The sequence below is a fragment of the Antedon mediterranea genome, chromosome 1 (assembly GCF_964355755.1).
Source record: "Antedon mediterranea chromosome 1, ecAntMedi1.1, whole genome shotgun sequence".
In the NCBI taxonomy this organism is placed as follows: domain Eukaryota; kingdom Metazoa; phylum Echinodermata; class Crinoidea; order Comatulida; family Antedonidae; genus Antedon; species Antedon mediterranea.
In genome coordinates this window covers 38,874,154-38,894,112 of record NC_092670.1, presented here as the reverse complement: position 1 = coordinate 38,894,112, position 19,959 = coordinate 38,874,154, and the positions used below count along the sequence as shown (strand labels likewise).

The following is a 19,959-nucleotide window of genomic DNA, read 5'->3' as shown; positions in this document are numbered from 1 at the left end:
TAAGAGAAATAGAACTGTTGTTGGTGTAAATATGATGATGTCAAACTATGTGAGAAGTGCCGTGACAGAGGGTACACAAAACGTCAAAATCATCGTGATCACCAATCAGCTACTAATATGACAGGTGATATGCTTATCACAGTTATTATGCTAACTTTCTTTTAATTAATCCAAAGCCAGCTTCCGGCACTTACAGTTCCTGATAAGTTGATAACAATTCAAGTATGTACGTACTTCTTTCTCTTGTTGGAATATTTTATCTTATAATGATTGATATATCAAATATTTTTTTGTTATTGAAATTATCGTAGACTCGAGAATAAGCCCACACAAGACTAGTATAAGCTCACTTCAATATTTGGAGTTTCCAAAAAAAGGGATTCTGCTGTAATTTTCTTTTCAAATTTTTCTTTCTTTTTCGTATTTATTAATTTTGTAACATCACAAACTTGTGTAAAAACAATTATTGTTGATTGAATGAGTTGTGCTGTACATCAGTCTCATGAATAAATAAAGTTTATATAGGTGTAAGCTTACTTCCATATTTGAAATAATTTGCCTGCAAAATGATCAATATGTTTGTATACATTATATTGCAATCGTTGCGTTAATAATCAATAAAGATTCTGCAAAAGTTTTTCTTAATAACAAAATTAAAGTATGTGCTACAACATTATATTTTCCTATAAAGTTTGACCTGCATCAAGAATAACGTGAGATTACTTTGACAAATATCTTTAAAAATCATACAGTTTGACACATCTATTAGAAAAATAGCATCCTGTGTCAGGTACTATACTGTATGATCATCATTTACGTGTCAAACACACGAATGGATAGATACTCCGAAATCTAACATGTGGTTTTTATTTTTAACAGTGAAGTATTTTAAATCGTTTAAAATTCTTAGATCCATGTATTGTAAGGTTAAGAAGATTCTCTTTTTTTTTTATTTGTTATTTATTTTGGCGTAAAAAAATAATACAAAAAGCAGCAAAAGCTAAAAGCATTGTTGTATACATATTAAAAATAAAGACTATAGTATTTGATAATGCCAAACATAGAATTTTGTTTATAGTTTAATATTTTTTGTAATAATAATTTATGGCACAATGGTGTTAGGATTCAGTCTCTTATGCCACAAGAAATAAAACTTGTTGCACCATCTTTATTTTAACGTCAAGCAAGATGCTTTACCATTTCTACCATCATCCTACCCCTCCGTGACTAGTCCCTTTGTTCTAAATTTGGTAGAATTTGGTACATTTTATAAAAACAAAAGATGGGATGTCCTCCACGTGATCATGGTAGTAGAGTTTGTAGAGCAAATTCCAGTTAAGCCAATAAGGACGGTCCATATAGGCATTTACATTTAATCAATAACAAAGCACTATACAATAACAAAATTCCATATTATTGATATTTAATAAAGCCCCCCCCCCTTCCCCTTGTGTTCAAACAAAAGCAGATGTGCAACTAAAGCCCTGTCTACACTTTCAAACTTTATGTGATTTCATATCACTACCATATTCGGGTATACCACTACCATATTTGGGTACACTTTATTTTGTCAAACTAGTTTGACGGTGTAGACAAAGCTTAAATCGTTGTGGAACAGATCTTAAGTATGAGAAAATAAGATGTCATTTAGATAATAGTAATGTTTGTTCAGCTTAAATGTTTGTCAATATGACGAATGGTTCAGGACACACCTTTTAACACGTACTGGTCAGTACTGGACAACATGGGCTGTCATGGTTACCAGATTTACAGATAACATTCCGTCCGTTTCAATCCATTCTTAAGGCAAATAAATAAATTCTAAATATAGAAGATTTTTTGTCAATGTTTGCTCTTTTAAATCTCATTGTCTTAATGGTTTAATCTTTGCCTGGGACGGTATATTACTAAAACTTATTATTCTTTAAGCATGTTTTGAAAAAAAGAAATTATACCATATGTCATTTCTGCACATTACATGGTCGTCATACCTGCATTACTTTGAACCCAGCTAAACACTACAACGATATGTTCATTGTTCTTTACACACAAAACCCAATAAAAAATGGTATATTGCTCATATGGTAGAATATAATAATAACAATATTGCCATCTTCTCTGCAGTTTTAAAGTCAACTTAACAATGAACTTTATAAGTTCACAACATTTATGAAAACTCTGTGGATGTGCTTACGAATGTCCGCGGATAACTTGATAATAATTTCACAAGTTTTTATTGACTGTTTGGTATTTGTTTCTCTATAAAGAGGTTGTTTTCATCTTCAAAACCATAGCTAATACAATTAGTAAAATATTTATATATTAAATAAAATGCCTTTGAAAAAGATTTCTATTATGTAGATATTATTTTTACAATTATTTTGATTCATTTTAAGTTAATAATTTTATTTATTTTTGTATGCTTTATTTGGACGCACCTTATCATCAAAGTGTGTCACTGTTGTAAAAGTAAAGTTTCCGATAAATTATTATTATTTTAACAAAACTAAATACTAAAACAAGTAAATGTTTAGAATTATGATCATTAAGACTAATAAACTACTGTACTTAACAAGTATAGTGAGCCTCAATTTTGTACCTGATTTATAATTTCATAATATTTAGTCTACTTTTAATAATTAATTAACTAGTTAATGTTCTCTACTGAACCACTTTGGAAATCAATGCTTTAGCACTGAAAGTGTCATTCAGCATAAAGACAGATTAAATAAATAAATAAATAAAAAATAAACAAAATAATAATTAAAGTAAACCTTCTTTTTTAGGCCTATTAGCAGTCAAATCTTATTAAATCTATTCTCAACACAAATTAAGTAGCCAGCATCATCCTAAGCTTGCACTTAGTACAAACCTGGCTTAGTACCTAATCAAACTAAGCAGACGAGCATTCATTGGGCGGTACGTGTGTAACATCTCTCTCGACATGCTTGTTATATGTGGCGAAGGGAAATAGCTCGGCAATTAATTGTTCCTATGTGTGTATTTGATACTTTAACAGACAGCTGAGCTGGGAATACACTGTATCTAAGATTTCACTACCAAATCTGTAGTTTATGCTAAAAACTTTGTTTAAAAGTTTGCAGTAACAAAGTTTTATTTTAATCTAATTTTTTTCCCTTTTAAACTTAAGTTTTTGTGCAATGACATGTGTATATTCTTATGTTTGTTTATATATATCTGTTTTTAATTGTACTATAAATATATATATTTGCCAATCTTTAGGAACAATTTCTATTATTATTTTATATGATAATGGACAAATAAAGTTATTCAGTATCTAAGATTTCACTAACAAAATCTGTAGTTTCTAAAAACTTAGTTTACAGTAAAAAAGTTTTATTTTAACTTTATTTTACATAATTTCAATTTATATAACTTTTCTAACATTCTAATTATAAAAAGACAAAATAGTTTTAATTTTTAAAAAAGATTTCCAGATTATTTCCAGTTAATTTAATATTTTGTTCTTTAAATTAATGGTTTTATCAGGTAATTATTTTGTTTTTTGTCAATCCAATTAAAATGCTTTAAACTAAATTAGCTTTCTAAATGTTGAACATATAATATATTTTTATATTTCTTTAAAGATTAATTAAATTCCTTTACTTTTTTATAAGTGAAATAACTTATTTTGGGTTTTTTTTACAGAAGTGATTAACTTTATTAAAATGCAAAATGGCCTATTTAAAGTGTGATTTTTAAAAATCCTTATTTTTCATGTTTTTGGGGGACAATACATCTTTAAGTAATTTAGTACAGAAGTATATAGTACAGAGTGAAATAGCATAAAACAAAACAAACATTGACATTATTGGAAGGGTAAAATAAATTTAAATAATTAAATTACCCCCCTTCTAATAAGTTGGAAACATTCCAAAAATCATACCTACACTTTTACAGGAATTAATTCGCTAAATTGTAGTCAGTTTACTGTTCAAGGGTAGAGGTAATATTGTCCTCTGTGTTTAGTCATAAAACAACAGGAACTCAAAGGCTATACAGAATAAACCTTAATATAATATATATTGTTATAATAAAAAATGAAAACTAAATTTAAAGGCATTGCAATTATCACACCGTTCCTGGAACAAGCCCATCTTCATATATAAACCCATCACCATTGCTAGAATAAGCCCATCTTTGTATATAAGCCCATCCATGTGGGTATTAACTAATCTACCTTAATTACTTCAGATACAGTATTAGCCCCTCCCCCACCTCTTGAGGTAATATGGTCACTTCTCAAGGGGGATATGGGCTACAAAGTAAAATTTGCTGAAAATGTTGTACTATATACCAATAATATAACAGAAAAATACAAAGATATCGGTCACAATTTTACAAGGTGACAGGATAATTTAATTACAAAAGAAAAAAAAATCATATTGAAGAAAACTTTTACCTGTGATCCCTTAGATGGTCCTGTCGCCTGAAGGCTTTATGGCAGATATCGCACGAGTACGGTCTTTCATCAGTGTGGGTTCTCTCATGAATCAGCAAATTATATGATTTAGTAAAGTGTCTACCACAATATTTGCAGATGAATTCTTTCTTCGCCCTCGTCGGTCCACGCCCTCGTTTCCGTTCTTCTGGTCGGGAGACATGTGGTATTTTCGTCGAGACTGGGATTAATAGATTCTGATCAGCATTGCATGGCTTCGTCGCCGAATCCGCAAGGTTAGCAAAGTCAAATTTAGGTGCCTTATTTTGTGGCGCTCTGAAAAGCGGTACTACGGATGATACTTTGGATTTTCCCGAATCTATCTTTGTCGTTATCGTACCCGGGATTAAATCTGACGGTAATCCTCCGGGAAGCGAGCCCGATATAACTGGATACCCCGAATATCCGTGACTCCAAGCTGCGCTCAGTGAAAAAAACGGAAGTTGCTCAGTTGATTTTTGAAGGCCAGGTGGTGGGAAACCGAGGTTACTTACTGGAGTAAAGGCTGACGAAGCTAGCGCTTGACTCGTTGGTGTCAAAGGCGGTGTTGGTGGGCTCTGTCCTTTCACTCTTTTCAACTCTGAAAGATAAAGAACGAAAATGATAATTTAAATTGAGAAAAATTATTCATTGTGCACTACAGTTTTGTCAAAAGATATATCATATACCATGTTTCACTGAGTTAGCTCTAATATGCACAAATATGGTAGTGGTATGCCCAAATATGGTAGTGATATGACATCATCATGTCCATATATGGGCATGTCACATTTTTTTGTCACATAAAGTTTGATAGTGTAGACAGAGCTGTCTATATCCTTCTTGCCTTAATAGAAAAATATATTTTTGTCTTAAAGCGAATACAATTTAGGAGTGAGATTGTACTAGGTTGTGTACAAATGATTATTTATAATCTATATATAAATTTATATAAAATATTATTCTATATTGAAATATTAATTATTTTAAAATAAAATATTGTTTTGAGTTAAAACAAACTTTTAATGATTATTGAATTCTTAAATTGAATACAGGTTGTTTTTATTTTGTATCAAAAATAAATAAATAGAAAAACATCATTGATCTTTATAGAGATTTTTCAACTATAAATTACTAAGTCATTGGAGCTAAATAGTTCTATTTTATTCTTTAATTAAATTTTATTACGTAGTTTGAATACCAGCTTTTTCTAGAAGAATGAAAACAATACGTCTATTAAAGAAGACTGAAAATGTACAGAAGTTGCACTTTATGACATTAAAAGTGCAGTAGTAGCAGAAAGTGCAGAAATACACAGCACTTTTTCAGAAACTACACATTTCATAATGTTATATATAAAACATAAATCATCTTCACAGTAAAACTGGTTTGCAATAAAAACGATGGATAAAAAACATGAGAAAATACTAAAACACTAACAAAAAACAAATTTTTAATTGTTTTAGAATGGATTTTCCCGGAGTTTGGGATAATAAAGTTTTATTGCATTGTATTGTATTTTTTTAGACCATTTTTTCTTTTTTGTCTCAACAAATGAACTATAAACTAATTTTTTTTAGACAATTTTTTCTTTTTTGTCTCAACAAATGAACTATAAACTAACATTTTTTAAATCTATTAATGATCTATTGGTTCTAACTAAAATTGATAAAAAGTTCAATTCATATTGTTTACACATTATAATGCTTTTATGTATTTCAGTGTTTCATATTTTAATATGTGGTAACGAAAAATAGTTTTGTTTTTAAAATAAATGTTTATTGAATTCAATATAAACAGGATATATATAGTTGATCCATATGCAGTCTAAACAGATTCCAAATTAAAAGGTGCGGCCAGTAGCAAAGAACTACGGAAGCTAAATTAAAATGCACATTTCCGCTTTCGGGTAAAGGGCGCAGCATAATCCAGCAAACTTAACCTTTCGAAATAGCTACCGAGGTAAATTATATCGTGATTATTTAACGTACATACGTTACCGCGACCTATGTACAGAGAGCATTGTCCACCGATACATAATCAGGAAACAATGAGTTTGGAAATAAAGCGTTAGCAGATCTTGATGAAATAGATTAAACAAGCAATTCTATGCATGGCAAACATCTTTAGCAAAAGGTACACAGATGGAGAATTGTCTAACGGTCGGTACCACAAACGTGGCTGAATATGCAAATCGATAGTAATCATGGTGTGTTTGTGCTTGTCATCATTCAACCTACTACGAACGTGATGTTAGAATTCAGGAGACTTTAAGACTGGTAGCTCTCTTTGAACCGCCGGTGACTTTAAGCCAATATCAAATAGAAAATGGACAATGACGTTCTTGGTACAATTAACTCAACTTCACCTTGTGAATTCAACAAATAATGATCAGGTATTCTTAATTACTGATCAGCAGAGTATCTGTTCTTTTGTGAACCAATAATAAAAAGATATTTAATTTTACTCAAATATTTATTATTAAAAGTATTAGTATTTTAGGTTGCTAACAATAAAACAAGTATTTCAAATTCTAAATATAAATATAAAAAAATAAGTAAATAAAAAAAAAAAAAATTAAACTTAAATATGTGTCTATATATAGGCCTATTTTTCGGGGAAATTGTGTGATATTTGAAAAAAGTTAATTCAAATAATACATTTCTGAATTCTTTTTCCATTCTCATGCTGGTTATAAAATTATTAAAATATATACAGGTGGGAGATGTTCCACAGTCGCGGTTGAATGAAGCTAAGCAAACGTTTATATATGATACATTTCTGCTGGACTTGATTTTAGTATGACTGTTCTAGGGTTACACCCTCCCCCTCGCCTCCCGACACATCAGATCCAATACAAGCCATAATATCCAACATATCACAGACTCTACCATCACCTGTAAAGACAAACTTTTTTGTTTTTACGAATCATGACAGTCAGAAACAACTGGTAGGCTACAATTGTAAGGAGAGGGTAATCAATCGGCCGTGGTTACTCATCACGTGAACGTGACACGCTGATCACGCAGGAAGCTACATACATATGAAGAGCAGTAATTCAGCTAATCAACAACATCAATTGCTCGAAATATTTCACGCTAAACGCGCCTGTCTTATTTACCTCAATCAAAATTTTAACTAATTGTATCTCACAGGTTAATAGTCTATTGGTTACAGAGTATCTTCCGTGTAACATCAATGGTGAGCTACTTACTCAAACAGTTCCTGGTTAGTTAATCACTAGACTATTTTTAACAAAGAAAGATTTATATAATTATAAACATAAACAAACTACATATTTTTCCCTAAACATTTATTAATTTATTTTTAGCTTTTAAAACAATATTGTTCACACCATTTAAAAAAAAAAAATATTTTAAAACTTTTGATTCTTCAATCATTTTTATTATTTATCTATTTAGATGCAAACAAAAGTTTAAAAGGTTTCTTGAACTATTCTAAATTTTAAATAAAAATGTGTAGATAATGTTTAAATATGTTTTCTCATATGTTTAATAGGGTATAACTCGTTTATTAAATTGAATATAACTTAGATAGAAATATAATTATTTTATTAAAATGAAAACATATTAATGTTAAACTTTCTGATAGCACAAAACATAACTTAAATCTAATTCATCACTTTAGGAATATACCTGCTACTGTTAGCACCCAAAACCAACAGATAACCGATACAAAATAAATGAAAGGTTTGAGTTTAAACTTTACTCTTGGTTTTAAACTATTGTATGGCATGCAACTAGTTGAAATAGGATATCTTAGTATTGATTCCACTTATTTTCAACGATATTTTCTTCAATTATTTCTAATTGAAAGAAATTTCACATTTAGTATTCAATATACAAAATATATAAAACTCAGAAGTCTAGAATCCAATTAGTTTTAGAAATATGCCTGTTTAATTTTCTCGTTTGATATAAATTATTAATAATTTAAATTGATTTTTGTTGTATTATAAATATTTTTTTTGTTTACTTATAATTTCATTTTTACTTTTTTTTTTAATGGTATCTTTATTTGTGGTTTCTAAAGCTCTGTCTACACTATCAAACTTTATGTGACAAAAAATGTGATGTGCCCAAATATGGATATGATGATGTCATATTTGGTTTTTAGTGTTTGATAGTGTAGACAGAGCTTTAGTGGCATTGGTCTGTGTTCCTTGGCCTCATAATGAGTAACACAGTCAACGACTCATCCAACAATGTAACCAAAATAAAATAACACCACACCTGTACAAACTATACATCTAAAACTCTGTCTACACTATAAAAAAAAGTGTGATGTTCCCAAATATGGCAGTGTTATGCTTAAATATGGTAGTGATATGACATCATCATGTCCATATATGGGCACATCACATTAAGTTTGATAGTGTATACACAGGTTTAGATAGGTTTGAATTTTAATCTTGATTCTTCTTTCTTCTAAAAACTTAACACACACTCTTCAACTTAGGCCTATTCAAAATACACAATCTTTTATAGGATTTTAATCTTTTACATTTTAAATCTCTATATTATAAGTATTGTATTTCAGTTAAGATTGAAAGTGTCTATTTACTGATTATAATCATTAGTTCAACTAAACGATTATTAAACACTTGTCCACACAATTAAATCCGTATAATACATAAAGAAAAAAGGAATCAACCATAATAATATTTATCTAAGACTTATTCACTTTTAAGTTGACTTTTTAGCCCGAACAAAAGTGTTCACAGAGCGAGTGATTTCTTTTGTTGTACGATGTTTAGTAATCTTTAGGTCAAACAAGAAGGTAGTGCTATTTTAGTTCAAAGTGTCAGCTCCCCTTTGCCTTTCTTTGTGTAGTTACGCTACTGTACGTGGATATACTGGTATTTTTAAAGGCATAACAAAATGAATGGTACACAGTATGGTTGAAACAGAGAGCTATTTCACTATCGTATCTATACTTGAAATAAAGACACTACTATTCAGATTATAACCATTCACTAAAACAATGGAGAAGTATCCTATATATTTAAGCTTACAGTTTACAAATTTTATTTTTTTTATATTTTTTCTGCTTGTACTTTTGTTGATATTGATGAAATTTTTCCAAAATAAAGAAATTGAAATTAAATACAATTTTTTTGCTCAACAACTTATACAAAATTCAATCATATAATAAAAAAAAAACAATTTGATAAAATATTAAAATTATGTAATATACAGTATATATATATATTTCTATATATACACACAAGAGGCAAAGAACATTAATTCTAAACCGCCCGGTAATATACTGAAATTTAATTAATTAATTTGAAACGATAAAGATGAGGAAATCTGTGAGAATGAGAAAAAGTCGCCCCAACCGAGACTCGAACTCGGACCGCCTGCTTGATATGCAGATGTCCTAACCATTAGACCACTGGGGCTTTCATGGTATTGTTCGAACTCAATTGGATAACGACTCTTTAACATTCTCGGCGTGGTACGGCGGAACAGCACAGTTTCCTCAGTTTAACATCTTTGATTGGCTGATTTGTTTTATTATGTAATTTTGTGACTTATATATGTTATCCTTTGTTACAATTCTTTTCACCTGATGATGGGCTATGCCCGAAACATGTCGTTAAAATAAATCTATATTGAGGCAGTTTTAACTTATTTGATCTTGATTTTTTTTTTATATATTTCTATAGTTTATTTAGTTTTTTACTTTATCGTTTTGATGTAGCATTTTGCTTATCTTATATCACTGATGCTCACAGCATTGTTCTTTTTCAGTAATTTGTCCTTTTTTCAGTAATTTGTTGAATTTATATATTTCTATAGTGATAGATTAGTTTCACTGTTGTATTGATATGTATACATTACCTACAAAATTAAAGAAATTGAAAAAAAAGATATTTTTCATTTTCAAGTGTCCTTTTATATTACAATGCATTTCTATATGTACAAACAGAAAGACAATAAGATATCCCTGTATTAACAAATTAATTCTTTAATTTAAGTTGGTTAGAAAAATAAGTTAAGTATTGAATGAAAGATGTGTGTTATTAGATTGTAGATTTTAAAATTTAATGAATTGAAAAAAAATGTTGGGAACTACTAGATTGGAAACGCAATGACATGCCTCATTACATGGCAACTGTCAGTCATTTATGTGTGAAAAAAAACCTGGAACAAGTCTTAGTCTACTGAGTTTGTGGTATCAACAAAGAGATCAAACTTAATGACCACCGAAATATTTCAACTAATCAAAACGATTAGTTCTTAGCGCCTTTTGTAAAGGTCAGGGGTCAAAAGCGGTACTTCCATACGACATGTGGACTTGGTTAATCTCAAAGACTCATCTTCATCTTTGTGATGTGATGTGGAAAATCAAAATGATCTACAATCTGTTTGGGTCACCAGTAATAACTCTATTTGCCTGGTGTTAATAGTGACCAATTAAAATAAAGTCGTTAAATAGGAGCATTTACAGGGATGAGTTTGGTCACTCACACTTGATTGAATTATCTGACTCCATGATTAAACATCTAGTTTTCTTAGTATAGGATTGTTGCCAGGTTCTGCCACTGATTACACCCAATTAATTTACGACACTATTTAATTAAGTTGATGAACTGAATGGAAGCATATAACATCAACAAATCTAAAAGCATATGTGTCGTCCGTCTTTATAGATTGATAAATAAGCCTATTATCTTTGATAAAATCTTTCCGATTGCAAATGTTTAGATTTTGTTTACAGCGTTTAGTACTTGAGGTAATCTAGTAAATGAATTGAACTTCAAGACACACTGTTTCTCTAAAGTTTTTTTTTTTAATTAAGTGGCTGTAGACCGAGTTATCTAAAGTTTTTTTTACAGTGTTAATCAATTAATTTATTTTATTTATTCATTCAAAATCAAGTTTTTAAAAACTTTAAAGTTTGACGGATTATCAAAAACAGAAAAATAAGTGATAAATACAAAAAAAATGAATCATTTGAATTTCAAAACGTTTTAAATGGCCTCGTATTTTTAACTAAGAAATACAATTAAGTTATCGTTGAAGAGTAGGATTATTTTGAACTTGCCAATCAATTTTAATAGGGTTGTCAATGTGAATATTATTTATAATGTCAGAAACAATAAAACTCCTAAAAGATTATTCTATAAACGCAAATTGATCTGGTCAAATTAATAAAACGCTAAAAAAAATGTTTGCAATATATATCAAAGAAAAATATTTTTAAAATGTAATTTAGTAAATTACTATAATATTCCTTTTGTTTCTTTAAAAAAACAGAAGAATTAGAAATGATATTTATAATTTCCAAATGTATTTTTTTTTATAAATTAAATTTACTTCGAATACCTTCACCTTAAGTTAAAACGACCAAACAAGATGACAAAGTATTTTTATCGTATTTTACCCACGGCTATCGAGAGCACAATAACTCCACGCCTAACTCTACATAAATATAATTGATAACAATATTATGGTCTATCATTTAAAGTATATCTCTAAAATCTATGGTGGTGACATCAACTTTTCTTAAGGATGAATTAGATGAGACACTAGCGTCTGGACACTGTCATGGAGTATGCGTTGAGTGACCCGGTGTACGAGTATAACGTAACATACGAAGAAAATACGATGAGACTTGATTCAATTTGTGCAACAGGAAGTAACCAAACGTGATCTGTAGAATCATCCTAGATGTCTCAAGTAAAATAAAAAAGAAAATTGTTTGACCAATCAGAAGCCATAAAAACAGGATTATATTCATAAACAATGACTAAATGGTTTTACAAAAACAAGCCATTTGATGATTTAAAGAATAAGATATAACATAGGCCTACATTATAAAAAATACATTATTATAACATTCTATAGCCATATCAGGAATATGATCAAACTGCATGTCCGCATGAATGAAGAGAATTTACAAAAGTATTTAGTAATTTTTTTTCTATTTCGTATTGTACCGTATAAACAAACTGTGTGTCCGCATGGGAGAAGGGAATTTACAAAAGTATTAATTAGTAATTTTTGTTTTCTATTTCGTATTATACAGTATAAACAAACTGTATGTCCGCATGGGAGAAAGGAATTTACAAAAGTATTTAGTAATTTTTAAATTTTTTTATTTTGTATTATACAGACAAACTGTGTGTCCGCATGAAAGAAGAGAATTTGCATAATTAAATAGGACAATTTTTTAAGTATAATAGTTAACTTTGTATTACAGTAAGGCTTTCAATCAAGCATTGTTGTAGATTTATATTAAGATAAAATGTTGGAAGATGGAACATTGATAGCATAAGCATGAAACATAAACATTACCTACAGGTAGGGTGGCCATAATCCTGGCAACATTTCTTATCAGATGTAGAAACATTATCAGTTTTACCATCTCTACATAAACATCATGCTGAATTCGAATCCATTCATAGAAAATAGTGACCATGAATAAACAGAGAGAACCAACTCAAGTACGGTATTCATACAAAATACACAACATGTAAGAACAATGGCCGGGACACCACAATCTGTGCGGAGAATCTACCCAGTAGCAACCATAACATCGCACAGCATTGGTAAAACGGTACCTGGCGATTGGCGGGTGAATGACACGCCTCGACGTGAAGACCTTAACATGTCGATCGTACATCAGAATTTGAAAGGTGTCCTGATTGGTTCGATGATGAAGTTTTCGTCTAAAAAAACGAGGGCACATTGCATCCAAGGGTTACACAATTAGAAGGAGATAACATTGTTAACGAAGTAATGTGTGACACGACAAATCACAAGCTCGGAAATCGGTGAGATGCCTGCGGGTATCGGCTAAACAAGTTATATAGGACGAAAAGTTGCAACCGATGACCAAAATAAAATAAATGTGATGTGACGGTAAGGTTTCTTTTTACCCTAATAATTTATTTGGCCTACAAACACAGAAAAAACAAATTAAATAAATATATTTGGGTTTTGTAGAAATTCATTGAAAGTTCATATGTCACAATGTCATTGACGTTCTTATACAGTGTAGGCATGGATAGTCAAAATATAACCATAAAACTTTGAGGCATTTATATTGTGATGTGGCCATATATGGACGTGATGATATCATATCACTACCATATTTGAGAATATCATTACCATATTTGGGCACATCACACATTTTTGTCAAACTAGGTTTATAGTGTAGACAGAGCTTAACCTATACTGCAATTACTTATACATGAAATAATATGTAAAATCGTAATTAAAGTTTAGAAAATAAAATTAACAATATAACAATGTTTAAAAGTTTAATATTACAGATTTATTGTTCCCCAAAAACATGAAAAATGAAGATTATTCAAATCAGACTTTAAATAGGCCATTTTGAAGTTTTTTACATCTGTAAAAAAAAACCAACAAAAATTATTAAACTTATAAAAAAACAAAAGAAATTTACTTTTAACAAAAAAAACTTTGTCTAACAGACAATTTAAATATATTTTGCTTTAAATTACATTTTTTCAGGTATATAATTTTTGTTTTGTTTAAGATTTTGGTCAATACAAAGTGACATTAAAATAGCATATTTAAAAAAAATTAGAATTTAGGGAGACAAGATATCTTTAACTATAGTGGTCTACAGTAGCTATTTTCTACCTCATCTTATTTTAGATACCTATTTCTGACAAATTCTAAAAATATTTATTCACCGGTGTCTAAATTTAATCCCAATGATTACACAGTACAAACAACATTGGTACCGTGAACACAAAACACAGAAGAAACAGAGACGCATTGGTCCGGCTGTAGTCATGGTCCATATATAAAGATTAATGTATATTTAATGAGCATCTCATCAGTAGCATCATTAATCAAAGCTTATACTACCAAAAATAAACTAAAATAGACATTATCGAGTACACGGCTACCCAAAAGCAACAATAGGTATAAATTCGGAAGCAATTAGAAACTGCTTACACAGTGTTTTCTTATCAAGGAGCTCTTCACTAGAATGAACTGAAAACAAACAATGTAAGAAAGGAACTCAACATCTTAAACAAACTTGAGATAAAAGTTTTTACTCCAAATTTCTGTTACTTTATTTTGAAGTTGCACTTTTGGAACAGTAAAAATTAAAAGGAAAAAAATGATTAAACAAAAATTATAAAAAGGAAACATGATCAAAACATTAAAATTAGTATGGTAATTCCTTAACCAACATTTTAAAATTAGGATTGTAATTCAGTACTAGAGTATATAAAGTTACATACCAGACAATACTTGTGAAAATTAGCATTTACACATTTTGGAGTTTTCCTAAATGGGATGATGTTAATCAGTTTCATTTATATAATTATAATATATTTTACACGTTTATTTACAGTATGCATTTATTAGGTTGTTTTAGTTAAGTTAAAGTCAAGTAAAGTGCCATCGATATAAAGCTGTAAAAAATAATTACAAACTTCACAAAAGCTTAAGATATTTTCAGTAGTCTTATGATGATTGTTAGTATCACTTCTAAGCACTAAAAAGAGCCTAAGGTCCTAGACCGGGGGAATAAATGGGAACAACTGGAGAGGAGCAACATGAAGATGACCATTCTGGGTGGTGTTGATTACCTAGGGAATACAAGGAAACTGCCGGCTTAGCCGAGTAACCTGGCTGTTTCCTGTAGTATAGGCTAACTGTGTAATATAACATAACAGTTAATAAATGTGAAATAACAGTGTTTTTGAAAGTTAATGGAATCATATACATTTATTATTATTTACAAATTATTTATCAATCATGTTAAAATGTCTTTACTGCAGTTACTGCATGTTTTATACCATAACATATGTCTTGTTTGTTTTAATGTAGAAGTTTGTAAAAGCAGTCTCCCAACCCCTGCATTACCCCAAAACAGCTTGCTAAATATATTGCATAAACAGGTTTAGAAAGTAAACAAAATATATTACTGCAGCAACTGCAGTAGAATTTATTTGAACATTAACTTATTGAAAGAAAGGCACATCTTTCATTATTATCAAATTACTGAAACAGAATAGTTCAAATCTCAAACGGAAATATTCTGAAAATGATTTTGCACTAGAAAAGAATTGTTTTAAAGAAAATATAAATAAATGATTTCAAATCCAAATTGTAAAAAAAAATATCATGTAATTAATTATAAAAACATTGATATTAAGACTAATTGGTAATGAATAAATCAATTAATTCAATCAATCAATTAATAAACTTGTGTTAATTGTTGTCTGTATGATTAATGAATAGTAACACCAGAACAAAAAGTTCAAACCGGACATTTTGATAATGATCTAAATCTACTAGAGCTAATGACAGGTCTTTGTTTTGTTATCATTATACTTATCAAAACCAGAAGTCGAACACTGGGAGCTAAGTCTTACCCTTTAACATAGGAAATGATTCAGGGGCCAAATCAATTCTGACTGGTTGCTTCAGACCTGAAGTGCCAGCCATGCTGGCCTGCGGCCTAACATGCTATATACTTTATAATATATAAGCTGACTTGGCATATTTTGAATAGGTCTTCAAGATGATACTTAATAATTTAATATACTGTCATTTAAGCACCTGAACTTGCTCATCTTTTAACGTGGTGTCTTGTCAGTTTTGACGTTTTTTAAGAATGGGTGACTGATTTTGTTATTTTTTTCTAGTGATGAGAAATTGGTACGCCTACTAAAATGAAGTTTTTTGCTTGTCATGCGGTTACTTTTTTATTTAAAAAGTTCATATTGGATAAATGTTTAATTATATCATTTATTTCTTAGTATCTACTAAGTTTTAAATTAGGATATAAAGATGGTAGGACACATTATTATTTGTGATTATATAATCACAATTATTATAGTAAATTATATAAATTATAGTAAAAACAAAACAATAACCCTTTAAAATGTTTCTTTCAAATAAAATTTATTTAATTTATGCTAAACAACAATGAAATCTCTTTGTATTGTAATCATAGAGAAAATACAATGCTTTAAAAATGTTTCTTTCTACATAACAAATTATTTGATTTATGATAAATATAAAAAAAAAATAATTAGTAATATCTGTGTTTAATATATTTCACTACAAATACAAATTGAATGATTTCATCTGGTTTCAAATTCAATAAAATCTTTAAAATTTATTTTGTTGTTGAAACTACCGTAGTTTTAGAACTTATTTGAAATTTAATAAAAGCACTTATCAATGCAATAAATTAATTTCATGCAATGTAAGTTAAATTAAACTTACTAAATTGACAATAATATGTTAGATAAATCATAAATGATTCCACCGAACTTTCGAGTTAAAATAACGATAGTGAGACATTTAATAAATAGGCAGACTGCCTTAAAATGTGACATGTTTCGAGAAACTATTCTCATCATCAGAACAGAAAACAACACCTAGAGTACTTATATACCAATAGGACAATAATATATTAATATTTTAATAATAATCAATAATTTAAGATTTATGATATAAAGTTTGCACTTTGTCCGTCACAATACAACAATATATTACAACATGACAGCAGACATCAGAAGCCTGTGCTATTTTCAAGCCGTCTTGGAATGCTGTAATATGTAGGACAAGAATATAGTATTAAACAGGCATACCGCAGTGGGTTAGGATCTCTGGTAGCAAAATAGATTGTTGTATTTAGGCCTAGGAATTAGGTTAGGCAAGTATAGTTCATATCAATAAACGAACATCATGTCTTGTGATGTTTTCTTTATATCACACTATGTGGGTTTAACCATAGAGATATTATATTCATCTATGGTATAACTGGCACGCTTAACTATACTACAAATTATTATTAATAGTACTATTTACAATATAGATGGAGAAGCATTCTATATACTTAAGTTTAGAGTTTACGATTTTTCTTTTTCTGTTTATAAGTTTATTAATATGGATGATATTTCCGAAATAAAAAGAAATTTAATTGAATTGATAAATCTATTAAAGTTATTCATACTTAACTGCATCATTTTCAAAATCATTAATAGCTATAAAAATAAATAATTTCATAAATAAATAAGTTTATGTATTTAGTTTATCTTTGGTATAATAGATATTACTTTACCAAAAATTTGAAAAGCTTAGTCTTAATTTCAGAAAATATTTATTTTGTCAAAATTAACAATTTTAATAGAAAAAGAATCATTACAGTAAATAATAATAGTTCATTCTTATATAGCGCATATAAGCAAGCTCTGAATGTACTGCACATGTTAGTTTTGAACAACCAATAAGTTTTAACTTTTTAAAACTAATTAGTAAGTAAATAAGTACAAACAGAAATTGTAGTTATATTTTACTGTATTTATTTAATGTACGAAATTTAAAACATTATTTTATTAGACTAAATATTACAATAATTTTAGACTTGTTCTGCTTTTTGTAATGTTTTTTATATACCTGAATAATAATAATAATAATAATAATAATTAGCTTTTCAAATGTTTGAAAATTTAAAATATAACTGTCTAATAATTTTTTCTTTTACAGTGTAAATCTGTTATAGGATGTATAAATATATTTTATAATAATTGAAAAATAAAATAAATTTAAATAGTATTTTAACATTTAACAGACTTTTGAATCCATATAAAATATTGATATTCAATATGATATCATTCAAATAAACTTATTTTAGAAATTATAATTATGATGGACAATTTATCAAGTTTAAGTTTGTTAATTGGGTTCTAAGGGGAGAGTAAGCCTTGTAACTTAGTTTGCAAGTGATATTTTAGTTTTCTTTGCATAAAAATCATTAAAAGCAAACAGAGAAAATGCCTGGGGTAGCAGTATCCCATCTTGGGATAAAATTGCCTTCGGGAGTTAAAAACATAATCTAAACGGCCTGAAGATAAAAAAAGATGACGATCAAAATTATTATTATCGTTTGTTCCCTGTAATCTGCGTGGTACCACCATCTTAAGAAAAGAAAAAAACAACGCGAGAATCTAGGTCTGGTCACAGTTGGTAATTTGATCTCGTCTTATGTACCTTAGCAAACGTAATAAGCGAGTGCCCTGAACGGTTAAACTTACGCTGGCACCTGTCCGGTTATGTAACCTAAGGCGCGGACCTCCTTGCATTCCGTGCACAAACGAATCTTAATTTCCATTATGTATCAAAAAAATAAAATAAGCCCTAAAGTGTTTTAAAAAATGTTAATAATCGGTACCTTTTTGCCACAGAAACAAGCTCTGGTCCCGGCATGCTGACATGTATAGCTGCCAACTGTAATACATGGGCAAAGCTCCAGTGTCCATCGTTGATGAATACGATCCAGTGCTTTCAACAATATAGTACCTCACGTAAATGCAGATGTTCTCTACACCAGTAGGAGGTAGTCAGCGTTATTTTTTTTTACTCCAAAAATCGGTGAGAAGAGTTCCCACTAACAGTGACGGATTTCTCAACTGTGTGAGACTTTTAGATCAAGGGAAGGGATTTTGGTCGGTTTTTGTTTTTAGGCCATACACCAGCCTAACCATCAAAAAGCTATTTCTCATAAAGCCACCTGTCATGTCGTTGTCTCTGATAGGCTACAGATATTGGATTAAGCTCCACCCACTTGGATCTCATTTGCCAGTAAGAACAGGGCATAGATCCTATTATTTAGATGGATATCTTTAACAAGTGTTTAGCAACCTTTCTTGTTGTCACACACCCTACTGCCAGCCACAACCAACCACAAAGCTACCTTAACTTTTTTCATTCTTTTAGGCAATTTTATAACAACGGATTATTAGTCTATTATTTCTATTGTCCCTTTGGTAATGTTTATTAGAAATTAACAATGGAAATCACATAATCTTGTAGATAAATTTGAAACAAAACAGACCCTTAGGCACATTTAATTTAATTTTTTCTCAGATTACCTGAAACCATTTGAAGGAAAGAAACACATGTTAGTAGTAATCACAAACTTTGTATTTGGAAGTAAAATGTTTTTTTTATAAATAGTTCAAAGTAATGTTTAAAGTAAGGAGGTACTCAAAGGCACAGTAAATATACAGACACAAATATAACATACATATACTCTAAACTAAAAGAAATAATTAAGGAACCATGTCAAAATATTTCTACTGCAGGTGCTGCAGTAAACTACATTTTGTTTACTGTTTACCCTGTTTATTCAATTATTTAACAAGCTTTAATGGGTACTAATCACATACATTGTTATTGCAATGACTGCCTTATAAACCTCTACATTGGAACAGACTAAAATTATACGTTACTGCAGTAAAAAGTGTGGTTACTGCAGTAACTGCAGTAAAATAGTTTTTACATGATCCTTAGCTAGAATACCATTATCATTTTATTCTTATTAAATCAACTACTCATCTGTATCGGGTTTTTTTTTAAATCAGATAATTTGATAACACAATTTTTGCACCAGCTTTTTTTGTTACTACTTGTCCTGAAGCTGATTTTTGTTCCTATTCCTTAAATCAAATCAAACATATGGCAAACAAATTCAGGGCATTC

At 29.4% G+C, this 19,959-nt stretch overlaps 2 protein-coding genes and 1 non-coding gene across 4 annotated transcripts in view; all 3 read right to left on the bottom strand.

Annotated features, from left to right (window-relative positions):
* Window positions 1–19,959, bottom strand: part of LOC140039194 (lipid droplet-associated hydrolase-like) — a 251,811-nt gene that overhangs the window by 140,508 nt on the left and 91,344 nt on the right. The window lies entirely within an intron of this gene.
* The window catches only part of LOC140039126 (uncharacterized), a 39,359-nt gene that overhangs the window by 5,332 nt on the left and 14,068 nt on the right, over window positions 1–19,959 (bottom strand). The window contains exons 1-2 of one of the 2 annotated variants that reach the window (XM_072084784.1): window positions 18,650–18,875; window positions 4,424–5,042 (exon numbers count right to left, since the gene is read on the bottom strand). In XM_072084784.1, coding sequence (XP_071940885.1) covers window positions 4,424–5,042; window positions 18,650–18,737 — 707 coding nt within the window. In that variant the 5' untranslated portion in view covers window positions 18,738–18,875. Of the gene's footprint in view, window positions 1–4,423; window positions 5,043–18,649; window positions 18,876–19,959 lie in introns of those variants that run through there. The other variant, XM_072084783.1, reaches the window with a different exon arrangement.
* On the bottom strand, window positions 9,795–9,866 carry Trnad-auc (transfer RNA aspartic acid (anticodon AUC)). Its single transcript has one exon. It is a non-coding gene; the product is annotated as a tRNA-Asp (tRNA).